The following is a 9,528-nucleotide window of genomic DNA, read 5'->3' on the forward strand; positions in this document are numbered from 1 at the left end:
TTAATCCAGTGTAATTGGCCTGTTATGTTGGACATTGTCTTCTGTGTTGGCATCGATATGTTCTTGTCTTGTCCTTACTCTCATGGTGGGTAGAGTAAATAGTTCCGTGATTTGGGTGTTCATGGTAGGTCGCTCTATTCTTATGTGAATTGCCTCAAGAATTTGTAATCTTCTTGAATCTTGGGTTTTGTCTATTATGCAAGTATTCTTGTTCAACATTTCTCTTGTTAGAGTAATGTCATGGGCTTGTCTCATGTGATTCCTAGGGGCACCAGATTGAAGATGGCATGTCAAACGCCTCGTCAGCTTGGTCGACGTCATACCTATGTACTTACATTGAAGGTTACATCCTTCGTGGGGGCAAGTGTACATGTATACAACGCTTGACTGCTGTAGAGGGTTCTCCGTCGGCTTCGGGCTGTTTTTGATAAGGAGTTCGGAAGTCTTCTTGGTTTTGTAGAATATTATCAGGTTTATGTTTTGGTTAGGAGTAGTGCTTTTTACTCCTTTACGGATTATTTCTTTCATTATTCTTTCCTCTTTTATATGTTCACTGTGCATGGTTGATTTGTAATATAATTTTATTGGGGGTGTTGTGGTTTCTGTTATAGGTTCTGAATTATACCAACGGTCCAAGTGTCTTCTTATAGCAGCGTTTATTTCCGCGTTGCTATATCCGTTGTTCACCAATACCTGAGTTACTCTTTCAAACTCTCTACTCACGTTGCTCCATTCAGAGCAGTGGGTAAGCGCTCGACGAATATAAGCATTGAGAACACTGGCTTTGTATCTTTGGGGGCACTCACTTCTACCGTTCAGGCATAATCCTATGTTGGTGGGCTTGGTATATACGTTGGTGCTAAAAGAGGTTCCTGTTTTTGTTATTAGTACATCCAAGAATGGCAGACTGTTATTTTCACTATTTTCATGTGTAAATCGGAGTACTGACTCTCTCTCTAGGTGTCTTTTTAGGTCAATTAGTTCATCTGAGTCTTTTACTATTACGAATATGTCATCTACATAACGGCAGTATACAGTTGGTTTTTGTCTGCTACTGAAGACCCTATCTTCGATGGTTCCCATATAAAAATTAGCAAATAAAACTCCTAAGGGGGAGCCCATTGCTACTCCGTCTATCTGTAAATACATGTCTCCTTTTGGACTGATGAAAGGGGCTTCCTTTGTACATGCTTCGAGAAGACTTTTCAAGTGTGGCTCAGGTATGTCTAATTTGGGGGTGCTCTCGTCTCTGTATACTCTGTCCAGTATCATTCCTATGGTTGTGTCGACTGGGACGTTGGTAAAAAGGGATTCAACGTCCAGGGAAGCGATGATTCCATCGGGCTGGGTATATATATGTATATATATATATATATATATATATATATATATATATATATATATATATATATATATATATATATATATATATATATATATATATATATATATATATATATATATATATTTATATATATATATATATATATATATATATATATATATATATATATATATATATATATTTATATATATATATATATATTTATATATATATATATATTTATATATATATATATATATATATATATATATATATATATATATATATATATATATATATATATATCAAAACCTGGCGCCTTCAGATATCAAAACGTTAATGGGAAACACTAAGGAGATCACACACGCCTGATCAACTTTGCCAAGTGATTAGCAATTTAGCGATCCCAAGGATAGATAATTACTCCCGTGAATTAAGTTACTCGACAGAACTGTCAGCTGTCACACCTGACAGCCACGTTATTCACCACAAATCTACCAAAATTACGTTAACACGTCAGTCAGATAAATATATATAGTAGTAGTAGGCATCCTTCAGTCTCGGGAGACGATGGAGTTGCGCCCTGGTTGTCAATCTTGGTGCAGTGTCTGGTGTGACTGATGAGGCCAATCCGAGAGTGGCAGTCCATCCCACACCGAGCACAAACGAAGTCCGATTCTGATCTGTCTTCCTGGCTACCGGCTTTCCTTCTCTGTCTCTTTGCCTCCGATTTCTTAGCAAGTGACTCCTCGAACTTGGAGAGACCTCTTTGAATAGGATCCCCAAGAATCCTGGGGATCCTTGTGGATCCTGCCGTCGCCCATTCGCACAATGTGCCCGAGCCAGCGCATTCGTCTCTGTTTCAGCATTGCGTACATGCTGGTGATTCTTGCTCTCCCCAGGACGTTGTTGTTTGTCACCTTGTCCTGCCAGGTGATGTCCAAGATGTGTCGAAGGCAGCGCATGTGGTAGGCATTCAGCTGTCTTTCCCTGATGGGCGCGAAGTGCCCAAAACTCACTGCCATAAAGGAGAGTGCCCAGGACACAGGCTCTGTAAACCTGAATCTTTGTATACTCAGTCAGCCTATTGTTGGCCCACACTCTCTTTGTCATTCTGGACATGGTAGTAGATGCCTTACCGATGCGTTTGTTTAGCTCCGTATCAAGAGAGAGGGAGTCATAGATTGTAGAGTCCAGACACGAAATCGTGAACGACTTCCAGTTTGCAATTGGAGATGCCGATGTCAGGTGGGGGAGTCCATTCATTGTCCCATGACTTGAGTTTTCTTCAGGCTGATGATGAGTCCGAAAGCCTGACAGGCCTCGCTGAAGCGGGTCATGAGCCGTTGGAGAACTTCGGCTGAGTGGGTAGTGACTGCTGCGTCGTCGGCAAAAAGGAAGTCGCGCAGACACCTCAGCCGAACCTTCGTCTTGGCTCTCAGCGAGGTTAAAGAGCTTTCCATCCGACCTGGTCCGGAGGTAGATGCCTTCCATGGCAGATCTGAAGTCGTGCTGCAGCATAACTGCAAAGAAAATCCCGAATAGGGTTGGAGCCAGTACGCAGCCCTGCTTTACTCCACTTCGGATGTTAAAGGCATCTAATGTTAGACCATCAAAGACCACGGTGCCCCTCATGTTCTCATGGCAAGATCTGATGATGCTGAGGAGCCTGAGTGGGCATCCGATCTTGGGGAGGATCTTGAACAGGCCATCCCTGCTAACGAGGTCAAAGGCCTTCGTCAGATTTATGAAGGCTATGAAGAATGGCTGCTTCTGTTCCCTGCATTTCTCCTGCAGTTGTCTGAGGGAAAAGACCATGTCGATGGTGGACCTGTTAGCTCTGAGTCCGCATTGTGATTCTGGATAGACTCTTTCTACAAGTACTTGGAGCCTCTTCAATGTGACTCAAGCAAACAGCTTTCCGACAATACTGAGGAGGGAGATTCAACGGTAATTGTTGCAGTCGTCCCTGTCACCTTAAATCTTATTCAGCGTGACGATGTTGGCATCCCTCATGTCTTGTGGCACCTCTCGGTTTTCCCAGCAGAAGCAGAGAATTTCATGCAGCTCCATGAGCAGGCTACCTCTGCAGCACTTTAAGGTCTCAGCAGGAATGCAATCTTTGCCAGGAGCTTTGCCAGAAGCAAGGGAGTCTAGGGCCTCGCTGAGTTCTTCCAGGGTCGGTTCGCTGTCGAGCTCCATTAACACAGGCAGGCACTCAATGGTGCTCAGGGTGTCTTTGGTGACCACATTGTCTCTGGCGTATAGCTCAGAGTAGTGCTCGACCCAGCGCTTCAGCTGCAGTGTCTGGTCCTGAATCACCTTGCCAGTGGCAGATTTCAGAGGAGCTGTCTTCTTCTGGATTGGGCCGAGGGCCTGCTTGATGCCGTCATACATTCCCCTTACATTGCCTGTATCTGCTGCAGTCTGTATCTGGGAGCGGAGCTGGAGCCAATAGTTGTTGGCACATCGCCTGGCGCTCTGCTGCACTTTGCAGCGGACGGCCCGAAGGATCTGTAAGTTGCGCTGACTTGGGCAGGCTTTGTTGGCTGCTAAGGCGTTTCTCTTCTCTTTGATGACAAGTGTTATCTCCTCCGAGTGAGCCTCGAACCAGTATGCCGACCTGCTGGTCTTCTTGCCAAAGGTGGAAATGGCAACGTTGAACACAGTGTCTCTGAAGTGCTCCCATCTTTTACAGGCGGTGACCCCGGCTGGGCCATAGGAGGGCTTCCTCGAGCACACGTGTAAAGTCTTCCACCTTGTCCTGGTTGCGGGTCTTGGTGGTGTCGATGCGAGGTCTGCCCACCTTTTTCGAGAGATGAATCTTCTTTGTTTGCATCTTGACCCTGCTACATACCAAGGTGTGGTCGGTGTCACGGACAGCACTCTGGTAACTACGCATAATCTTGATGCTGGGTAGATTTGCACGCTCGGTACTTCAGGACTGTACCCTGAGGTACAGAGCTTTTAACTGCACTTGGACTTGATTTTATATGGTTGACCATTACTCACTGAGTCCTGTTTGACAGAAAACTGAGTATCCAGCGTCCTACTTTACCGGTTATTCCCATTGTCTTCATTTTGTGTGCTATCATGCCATGGTCACATTTATCGAAAGCCTTTGCGAAGTCCATGTATATCACATCAGCATTCTGTTTTTCTTCTAATGCCTCAGTGACTTTGTCGTAGTGCTCAAGTAGCTGTGAGAGGCACGATCTTCCCGCTCGAAATCCATGTTGGCCTGGGTTGTGAAGGTCATTGGTGTCCATGAAATTGGTGACCTGACTCCTAATCACTCTCTCAAATACTTTTATGATGTGCGATGTTAGTGCAACTGGTCTATAATTCTTTGCCAATGCTTTTTTTTTTTTTTTTGAGATATATACACGAGTTGTTACATTCTTGTACAGCTACTAGTACGCGTAGCGTTTCGGGCAGGTCCCTGGAATACGATCCCCGCCGCGAAGAATCGTTTTTTTCGTCCAGGTACACATTTTACTGTTGCGTTAAACAGAGGCTACAGTTAAGGAATTGCGCCCAGTAAATCCTCCCCGGCCAGGATACGAACCCATGACATACCGCTCGCGGAACGCCAGGCGAGTGTCTTACCACTACACCACGGAGACTGTAAAGACTGTAGGCTTTGCTCCCTCCCTTGTGTAGAGGGGCTATGTCTGCTACTTTAAGTGCATCTGGTATCTCCCCCGTGTCCAAGCTCTTCCTCCACACTATACTTAGTGCCTGTGCTACCGGCACTTTGCATTTCTTTATAAATATTGAATTCCATCAGTCTGGACCCGGGGCCAAGTGCATGGGCATGTTTTCAATTTCTCTTTCAAAATTTAGTGCGCTCGTGTTGATATCAGTTATATTTACAGGAGTTTGAATATCCTGCATAAAGAAATTGTCTGGATCTTCCACTTTCATGTTGTTTATTGGAGTGCTAAACATGTCCTCATACTGCTTTTTTAGGATTTCACTAATTTCTTTGTCATTCTCCGTGTATGAACTTTCACTTGTACGAATAGGTCCAATACTGGCAGTGGTTTTTGCTTTTGATTTCGCATATGTGAAGAAATATTTTTGATTTTTCTTTATTTCCTGAATTGCTTTCTGTTCTAACTGCCTTTCTTCAGTTTCATATGAGTGTTTCAATTTCCGCTCGATTTCTTCAATCTCCCTATTTAAATTATTTCTTCTTTGACGGGAAATTCGTGTCTGCATAAGCAGTTCCGTTATTTTTTTCCTGCGTTTATAGTGTCGTCTGCGTTCTCTTTCTACGTTGGAACTCTTTCTGGCTTTCCTCAAAGGAACATGTTTCAGACAGACTTGATACGCTTCCGAAGTCAATTTTTCTATTCCTTGTGTAGGACTTGTATTACTTAGAACAGTTTCCCATGGAATGTTTTTAAGTTCCCTGTTTATTATCTCCCAGTCTATCCTTTTATTATTAAAATTGAATTTACTGAATAGCCCCTCTCGCTCTATCAACGTTTTAGGTCTATTCTGAGTATTGATGGTCGTTTGCACTTGAATGAGCTTGTGATCTGAGTATGTGGTATCTGATATCGTAATGTCTCTGATAATGTCTTCATTGTTCGTAAATACCAGATCTAGAATATTTTCATTTCTCGTTGGCTCCGATATCTGCTGATTGAGTGAAAATTTGTCACAGAATCTAAGTAGTTCTCTAATCTGTGGTTGGTTAGGTCCTGATAGATTTCCTGTTATAATATTATTGTTTGCTATTCTCCACCTGAGACTAGGCAAGTTGAAGTCACCAAGGAAGATAATATCAGGTATCGGGTTCTCCAAATTATCAAGGCTATTCTCCTTTTTGTTTATCTGTTCTGTGAATTCCTCAGCCGTTGCATCTGGCGGTTTGTATATTAGAATAGTCACTAAATTTATTTTCTCTATTTTTACTCCCAGTACCTCTACCACCTCATTTGTAACGTTAAGGAGCTCTGAGAATACAAGGTCTTCCCTAATATACAGACCCACTCCTCCATGTGACCTAATTTTCCTATCACACCTGTATAGGTTATATCCTGGAATCCAGATCTCACTGTCTAAGAATTCCCCTGCATGGGTTTCTGTGAAAGCTCCAAATACTGCATTTGACTCCGTGAGGAGGCCATGTATGAACTGTACTCTGTTGTTTGTTCTTGTTTTCAGTTCTTGTATGTTGGCAAAGATGAATGAGGCTGCTCTATTAGTGATAGTTTGACTGGGAGACTTCTTCGGCAAGCCCATTAGGCGTGGACATATTGAGTTTGTTCTGACCAGTGCTGATTTTTTTGTTGTAGGACAGTTGCCTGTCGTAGTTGTAGTTCAGTTTCGGCGTGTAATTGTATCTGTAATTCTGGAATGCAAGTGGATCTGGCATCCAGTTCCATACATTCTCCATGCTCCTCCTTTTGAATTCTCTTTCGGTCTGGTATAAAAAAATTATAGAATTTCCTCCAAATTCATTATTCTGCTTGCCACTCTTTATGTAGCGTTCCGTGCCTATCACGTGAAAGTGTGGGCAGCTGAGGTCATAGCATTTTCTGTCCTCCAGTGAGGTTTGTCACATGTCAGGATGGATGAACCTACATATTGCTCCAAATCGACACTTACCTTTCCTAAGCATATTTAAACATTTTTTGGGATGTTGGTAGCTGCATTCTAATCCTTTCTTATTACCAGCATATCTATGTCTGCATATGCCCTTTGCATAAAATTTGCATAAGTCTGTCCTTCTGTTCAGACTTGCTCTATCGGGAACCGTCTTATTGTCTGTACCTATCGAGTTGTCAGTGCTGTCTGTTACACTTTCTAGTTTACTGTCATCTACATCCGGGCCTACTGAGTCAGAGTTTACAACTTCCTGAGTTTTAGCCTCAGTTTCCTCCCTGACTATAGCCTCCGCCTCTGGTATATTAGAATTGTTGTTGTTCCTTTCCCACTCCTTCTGAATGGCTGGTAGGCTTCCAATGAACGATGTTTTCCGTTCATGCGTCATGTTATCTAGAAGGGTTTTTTAGGATATTCCAAGCTGGCAGGTCATTTTTACACACCCAGAGCAAGTGGCCAGCTCTCAGTGCCGTAGTGTTACTCACTCATGTACAAGCCGAATTAAATCTATTCTTACAGATATAACATTCAATTCCCGTTGCCTTCGACTTTAAGGAGTTGTTACAGTGGCCACAAATTTGTTTATTTACTCCCATTTTGCCTTATTTTGTTGTATATATCTATATATTTATAATATTATATGTATACCGTATATATGTAACAATATATATGTCTATTTGTTCTACTGTATGGTCAGTACTTATTACACGGTCGATGGTCCCAGAGGCTGTACAGTTGACACGTTGTTGTCCCTGGCCGCGGTTGGAGGCCCTTAGTTGCCAGTTACTTGAGTTATAACACTGATATATTAATTTGCCTGTATTACAATTAGGGATTTTCTGCTTTATTTCCCACTTGCAATAGTATTCACTTTCTCTATTACTAATTTCTCGATCCACATATCCCTAATACACTTGTTGGAAACCAATTTGCTAGTAAGCATACACACACACGGTGGGCACACTGGACGTGGGTCTATGGGGTGGGTTCTGTCACTACGAGGTGGACTCCACACAAAATTCACTTGTTATTTCCTTAAAGCACAAAAGTCGGAATGTCAATCACTATGGTATATTGTTTAATATGTCGAGACGCACTTTATGAGATATCTGACTGTGTTTAATTCCTGTACCACTGAAATATCCCGAGATATGTATTGTTTTTCACAGAGCTCTTGCTCACGTGTGCTTCCCCTCCCCACACGCTACAGTATCCTGCTTCCCCTCCCCACACGCTACAGTATCCTGCTTCCCCTCCCCACACGCTACAGTATCCTACAGGGTCCGCTACAGGGTATCCGCTAAAGGGTAACCTCTGTGCCTAAACATCTCCCATAGGTCGTCTAGCTGGGGGTAGAGGGTTTCGTCCATGCTATTTATTCTTTTAAGGCGTATTCCTAGGGAGAAGGGTAATGATTTCTTTAGGGCTTGCGGATGGCATGAGTCGAACTTCAAGTATGTGTGAAGGTTCGTAGGTTTGTAATACGCCTTCGTGTTCAGGTGTCGGCTTGTTTCGTCCACGTTCACCGTGGTGTCCAGGAAACTTTTTGTGGTGTCGTCGTGTTTTAGGGTAAATTAAATATTTCTGTGGACTGTTTTCGCCCAGGCAAAGAAACCCTATAGAGGTGGGAGTCCTCCTACCATGACTCCAAATATATCGTCTATATATCTCTCGTACTCTGCTGGAGCGTCTTCTCTGTGGGATCTCTCCCTTTCAAAGACTACATGCATAAAGATGTCAGCAATTGCTAAGCTACTGGACGCTCCTATGACAGTGCCCTTCGTCTGTCTATATGCCTTACCATCGAATTGAAGGAGGGTATCCCTCATTACATGGAGTATTGATTCCTCCAACAACTGCCTGTGAGGCGGCCTCCATACTCCCGCTTCTCGTAGTTGCTGTGTAATTTTGTGTTTGTTTTCATCAAAGAAGGTTGCTACCACTTTGGCTGCCTCTCTCTGTGGTATGCTCGGGTAGAGCGTTACCACGTCCAATGAGAAAAAGCAGGCTCCGCTTGGAACTGGATTTCTGACGCTGGCTATCTTGTTCAGGTAGTCTGTTGTATCTTTAAGGCGTTCCGGTAGAAGTCGTAGAAGGGGGATGAGGAGGGCTATACATATCCAATCTACCGGTGTGGTAGGTGCCTGGCAGCCGCTCAGCACTGGTCTCCCCTGCCACGTTCCTGTGATCTCGTTCGGTGGTTTGTGAATCTTTGGTAGAAGATAAAGGTGTGGGATTGCAGATTCAAAGGCTACGTAAAAGTCTCTTGCCTTTGCTTGCATGAGCCCACCATTCCCGTCTTGGGCTTTATTTTCAAAAAGCTTGAGGACTAGTTTCATGCTCCTTGTCTGGGCCTTCTTCAGAGCAGCGTCTTGGTTTGTGATCCGGTGGTACGCCGCTGCGTCCGCCAGGTGCAGCGGCGTACCACCGTTCCATTTCGTACCATTTCCCGTGTATAGTTATATATATATATATATATATATATATATATATATATATATATATATATATATATATATATATATATATATATATATATATATATATATATAAAAATATATATATATATATATATATATATATAT

General features: G+C 43.0%; 1 protein-coding gene across 1 annotated transcript; it reads right to left on the bottom strand.

Moving 5' to 3' along the window:
• Positions 1-8,559: 8,559 nt before the first annotated feature.
• On the bottom strand, positions 8,560-9,282 carry LOC138363541 (uncharacterized). The gene has a single exon (XM_069322895.1). It carries the CDS (start codon positions 9,280-9,282, stop codon positions 8,560-8,562), a length of 723 nt encoding a protein of 240 aa, XP_069178996.1.
• Positions 9,283-9,528: the final 246 nt, after the last annotated feature.

This window comes from Procambarus clarkii, chromosome 11 (assembly GCF_040958095.1).
Source record: "Procambarus clarkii isolate CNS0578487 chromosome 11, FALCON_Pclarkii_2.0, whole genome shotgun sequence".
NCBI lineage: Eukaryota > Metazoa > Arthropoda > Malacostraca > Decapoda > Cambaridae > Procambarus > Procambarus clarkii.

Excerpts from the sequence above, each read along its gene's own strand:
- LOC138363541 (XM_069322895.1), bottom strand. The coding sequence starts at position 9,282 with ATGAAACTAGTCCTCAAGCTTTTTGAAAATAAAGCCCAAGACGGGAAT.